The 6,000-nt window shown below is 41.2% G+C and overlaps 1 protein-coding gene across 4 annotated transcripts in view; it reads right to left on the bottom strand.

Moving 5' to 3' along the window:
- cadps2 (Ca++-dependent secretion activator 2) overlaps window positions 1-6,000 on the bottom strand; it is a 189,061-nt gene that overhangs the window by 69,760 nt on the left and 113,301 nt on the right. For all 4 annotated transcript variants that reach the window (XM_016499462.1, XM_016499466.1, XM_016499480.1 and 1 more), the window contains exons 11-12: window positions 5,702-5,908; window positions 2,466-2,602 (exon numbers count right to left, since the gene is read on the bottom strand). In XM_016499462.1, the coding sequence (XP_016354948.1) occupies window positions 2,466-2,602; window positions 5,702-5,908 (344 nt within the window). The remainder of the gene's footprint in view (window positions 1-2,465; window positions 2,603-5,701; window positions 5,909-6,000) is intronic.

The raw sequence follows: 6,000 nt of genomic DNA, 5'->3' as shown, positions 1-6,000 counted from the left end.
TGTATGCATGTATAGTTTATGAATGTATTGTTGTCATGGAGTAAATAAATATAGAAGACAGTATAATGAAATAAAAAAATATATATATATGCATATATATTATTACTATACTATTATTATATTTATAAATTATAATTTACATTAAAAGCAGCATGTTTATGCATTACATAGATCAAATATACAAATCTGTATCATTATGATCCTAAATGTTAAATCAGATTAAAATCTGATTTTTTGTACGTGTATGTATAACGTCATACAAAGTCACAAAAAAAGAAATAAAAGTATGAAACTAGCAGATTAACAAGAGTCACTGATGCTTTTGACTCATTAGCTTGGTTCGTCAAATGTATTGAAATGATTTTTGGAAGGTCTGAGGATTTTTATGGCATTTAGTGCAAAAATTGCACTAGCGACCCATGATCTATAAAATACATTTTGTAGGCAATCATATAGTATGTATGTGGTCTGCTGAAAAATCCCATTCCCCCTCCATTCGTTTGCTTGAAAACAGGCCCACTCCCCCACAGATGTGACATCCCAGAAGGCATGGGAAAAGCAGCACATTCAGGTGGCTTTTGTGGCTCTCTTTTTGCCGAACACAGAAGTTTGAACAAAGGCTGTAGAGCCTTCACAAAGAGCCAAACGCAGACAGAGTCATTCAGAAGCTGAATGGATAACAGAAGGTGCTCACTCAGAGCAGGTACAGAGCGACAATGGGGACGAAAAGAGAGAGGGAAAAAACAACTCGGGGCGTTAACAGCAAATGGTGAAAAATCAATGCTTACATATTACTGTATATTGTGTACTTGGTTATATATACAAAAGCTAAAATTTGAATTTGCACCGTTAGCCGTGTTTGGTACCTCCACCCAACTTGTAGTCTATCGGGGAATTCACTCATATATGTGCCTCACGACTGTTCCAATTTCATCGCACGCACACAGACACAGACACAAACACAAACATACTAACTCAGTCCCCAGCAGGGATCTTTTATTCAAGGCAGTAAATGGAGAAGACGGGATGTAAGCGGATGGTTTTCCTATTTGGGTTGTATTGATTGGAAGCATTTATCCCTGTCTTAACCATGAGCCTTGACTCAGCCGGAGGGCTACATCCCTCCCCTCCAGTCATACAAACCCCTCCCCATATTTAATACTTTCACCAACACATAACACACTCACTTGTGAGAAGACCTGGATGTGATCGACAGACTTATTATGCAAATGTTGGGAATACATTTTTTAAAAATTCAAAATAAAAACATACAGAGCCCAGCAAGCATATAGAGACTAATGATTACCAAATAAACGATTCTAATGAAGAATTGTTCTAACAAAGTAAATCAACACCATGCAGCACAACCAGTGCAGTCTAAACCAATTCTGAAAGAATGATTCTTATATGCTGGTTCGATTTAGTGAATCAAAACCATTCATGTGACCAGTGTAGTTCAACTGATTCCAGAATGAATTACTCTGATCTGGTTCTTTTTAGTGAATCAAAAACATATAGCACAACCAGTGTAGTTCAACTCCCGGATGATTCAGAATGTTTTGAATTAATAAGTTATTTTCAGTAATTTAAAACAGTGCAGCCAATGTAGTCCAACCAGTTCCTGAACAAATTATTCTTAAAAAAACGTGATTCTCAAATAAATGATTCTTATGAGTCACTTATTTTTAATGAATCAAAAATATACAGCGAAATCAGTGTAGCCCCATCTATTCCTGAACAAATAATTCTTACAAATCAGTTTTAGCAAATCAAAACATAACACAACCAATGTAGTCCAAACAATTCCTGAGCTAATGATCCTTACAAGCCATGTTTAAGTGAATAAAAAAAAACATGCAGCACAACCAGTGCAGTCCAGCCGATTCCCAACTGAATGATTCTTATGAGCCAGTTCTTTTTAATGAATCAAAAATATTCAGTGCAATCAGTTTAGCCCAACTGATTCCTGAACAAATGATTCTTACAAATCAGTTACTTTTCGTAAATCAAAACTGTAGTGCAACAAATGTAGTCCAGACAATTCCTGAGCTAATGATCCTTACAAGCCATCTGTTTAAGTGAATAAAAAGAAATGCAGCACAACCAGTGCAGTCCAACCGATTCCCAAATGAATGATTCTTATGAGTCAGTTCTTATTAGTGAATCAAAATCAAAGCAGTTCAACCAACTCCCAAACAAATTATTTTTTACGTTAAGTCAGACACATACATTTTACATTTGTACATTTATGTTACACATATTTATTACCTAAATTATATCTCCATTTTCTTTCCCAAATATTTCTTTCTCAAAAGTACAAAAAAAAAAAGTTGGGAACCATAAGGGAACCTCAGTTGTACAGAGGAACCGCTAGCTAGCTGAATAAAAACACATTTGATATAATATGTGTGATTATTCAGATAACAACACATCTTCTCCATCACAGCACACTTTTGTGTTCTCACCAGGCAGGAAAAGGAGTCGTTCATGCGGTGCACGAGTGTGTGTTTCTGCAGGATGAAGAACAGGCTGGCGTGGTCGAAGTTGCAGGGCATGGCAGAGATGAGCTCCTCCACTCCCTGTCTCTGAGTCTTCTCCAGACCTGTGCCAGAAACACACACAGTCAGAAATATGGCATGCGCTGGCATACGGGACCATTTTGTGCTGGAAATGCCATCCCCACCATGAGAGATGGCCAGTTAATGCCTGTTTGTGCTGTAAATACATGAAGACATCAATTAGGGCAAATGAAACATTTCATTATTTTCAAAATCATCTTTGATAGCATTCCCAGCTTCAAATAAAAGGGTAAATATATATTATGAACAATTTTTTATGTACTACTACAGCTATTCAAATGAAGCCACCGTGGCAGAACATAAGTGTGGTTCACACCTTGAAACGCTGTGTAAAAGTCAGAAATCTGTGTTTGGTTACACACTCTCCAACTTCGCACACAGTGTTTGTATTTCACCTCTTTTGGCCAAAGCTATGCTGTGAAACTCCACATTTCTGCTGCAAAAACTGGCAGGCGCTCTGAAACGTTAGGGAAGCGTGGCTGTAAACTGCTGTAAAATATTAGCACTTTGTCCACATGCCCACATAAATATCGGTACCAAAGTGCTCTAATTTACCAATCGAACACCTCTCGCATTCAAACCAGCATTCAGCCTTTTAAAATAAAGGCCAGGTCTGGCTAAAAAACACTTGGCGCCCTTCGCTAAGCCTCGATGGGCTGAATGTTCTGATCTTTAGCGCATTAAACGGTTAAAACGTCGATGTGTGGAAACAGAATATAAACAATAATGTGTGACTTCAAAGCACTTAAAGCAATTTTTCGGTGGCTGGTGAAGACAGGGGTGTTGTATAAAAGTGATGTCACTTGCTCAGACCGCGCTGATTGAGTCTCGACCTTGAGTAAAAGGAGCGCACCTTTGTGAGAGCGCTGTAATTAGGACAAACGCGGGCACACGTTTATCCAACGGTCTCTTCCGTACACATTCAGACTTCCTGACACGGCTTGGGCGGAGAGGAACGGGGGGAAATTGAATGTGGGAGGGGAAGAAAAACAAAACAAAAATGCTGACATGTTCGGCATGATGCAAAGAGGCCGAGGGGTCAGGGCAAGTCAGAGAAAGAGGGAGCCGAGAGAAAGACGCGAGGCAGAAAAAGCAAGAGAAAGCACTAAAAGTGTGCCCAAGTTAATTTCCGGTCCTTTCACAAACGTCCTCAAAATGGGCTAATGGGAGGTCTGTGAAAAGCCGAACACTCGCTGGCGGCATGTTGAGAGCCCGCATATGCGGAGCGAGGGCCTTCGCTTCTTAAGGACCACAAAAGACCAAGGCTTTTGAGACACATCTCCTGACGCCTCCATGGCCAGCGGCACCTTCTTAAGACGAGCATTAGTGATTGCTTTTATTAACGCTGCCATTTCTGGCATGCCAACGACTTGGTATTGATGGTGAAATGCCCCGTTCTTGCCTGGAAGCAGTGTGGGCATTTGTTGGTCAAAACATCACTTGTTGGGTGCGCAGAAGTACAATCTCCCAATCGGCAAGAGTCGGCCCATTGTCTGTTCTTTTAATTCGAGGTAGGTCATTTTACATTCATTACATCGAGAAAGGGGACGTGATAAATAGAAAAGAGACAAAGCGAGACGTGGTATTGATCCATGTTGCGAGTCTGACGGATCGGGTTTGACAGGAGCAGCACATTGATCCGTGTCAACTTTAAGTTACCGCTATTATCCATGGACAAGCGGACGGAGTCAGTGCGGAGGGGGTGTGTCGTCTTTAATCCCAGCTGAAGGGGCTAGCTTACCCGGTCCGGGAGAGGCAGGCGGTCATGCCAGCAGTCACATCCATCTGACATCTCTCGACAAGGTGGACGGGAGCTTTATGACAGGTATCAACATGGCAGCGCAGGTACGGCCCAGCGGGTCGCTTCAAGTGAAACCAGCCGGAGTCGGAAAAACTAATGAGGCAGGACAGGACATCGGTGTTCCTTCAGAATATGAAACCCGAGCCTTTGACGAGAAACACCGATCTGGCTATGAGAGGATGCTGGTTAGTTTTGAGGATAAGGCGGTGAGACAGATCTGTGCGAATCAATCAATGTCCGGACGAGCTAATAACTTCATCCACTCGTCGAAACGTGGCGGATTTTGTTAACAGGCATCAAATGGGACTGGATTTTTGGGTTTAGGTGAATTTTTCTGGATCCATTTAGTGGCGTTTTGAAATTCGCTTGATAAAATTCAATCTGTAAGAAGTATTTCTGAAAGAATGCCTGACCTTTTAATTGGCCGAATACCACGGTTATCAGTGGCTGCGATGATATTCGAGACATTCATGCTGTTTTCTTGATCCGACAGGCAATGAGGAACTTTTCCATGCTCTTTCCATGTTCGTTGTCGCCATCATTCGAGGTGGCTTTTGCATTGAACCTTGGAGGTATGAAAAGTATCAAAAAATGATTGTGTATGAGGTCCAGTAAGACAAGAGGAAAGAGACCTTGAAACATGTTTTATGAAAGTCAAATGGCGGCGCTTGTGAAGTCAAGTGCAAGCGCATGCACATTATTAACTCATAGAAGCCAGTCTTTATGTTCACAATCACCATCAATGCTCAAAAAAGCAGCTTTATAGTCATTTCATATATACGACCAGATTTATAAACCGAAATGCTAGTTTTAAGCCATATTCCTCAGCTTTTACGTAAGGTTCTGCGCTAAATGAATGCCCTGTAGCTCTCAGAACGGCTCTTCAGAAGTGATAATGACATAAACCTCATTCGGCTCACTCTCTGTTTGTTGAAAGTGAGCAAACTGTAGCATTTCAGTTGTGTAAGTGTTCCTCCTTTCACTCAGCAGCAGTATTTGGGTTATTCAAGAACCCCGCTGGCATTTGTTTAGATTGTGTCTGTGCTGCGGCCCAATTGATCGATGGCTGGCCACCACAACCTTCAATTTCAAAGTCCATTCAAGAGGGGACAGCTGAAGTGAGTGGCAGAAAAAGAATCCCACCTTCTCTTCGTTTTTACAGATTTGTTTGGCAACCTTTGAAGGTGTTAGGTTTGAGCATTAAAAAAAACATTGACTTGTGTATGAAATCAAGAAGAACACAATGCATTGCAATATTATTCAAAAACACTTAGTTATTAGGATCATATTAGTACCTATAAGATGGATAAAAGATACATACTGAGTAAGGACACAGGGGCATCTTTTTGCGCATTCCCGCCTCTGCAGTTCTGCTGGTTCTGGGCGGGCGCTACTGGTTTATAGGATTGGCCTGTGGCGCGGTACATGGCCTGGACCCAAAGAGTGCGGTCCTGATCGTCATTGCTGGCGAAGACCACCAGATCGCCTTCTCGGACAGCACTGAAGAAGGCTCTGCCTCCCTGAAGACCTGCAGAGATGTTGTTTTAGCAAATTAATCCAAATCAGTCAATTCAATTCACTTTTTACATTTCATACAATCACCCAAATTATTTGCACAGA

Source organism: Sinocyclocheilus anshuiensis, unplaced genomic scaffold (genome assembly GCF_001515605.1).
Source record: "Sinocyclocheilus anshuiensis isolate Anshui unplaced genomic scaffold, SAMN03320099.WGS_v1.1 scaffold1054, whole genome shotgun sequence".
NCBI lineage: Eukaryota > Metazoa > Chordata > Actinopteri > Cypriniformes > Cyprinidae > Sinocyclocheilus > Sinocyclocheilus anshuiensis.
Note: the sequence above shows the minus strand (reverse complement) of the source record. Positions and strands in the feature narration are given on the sequence as shown.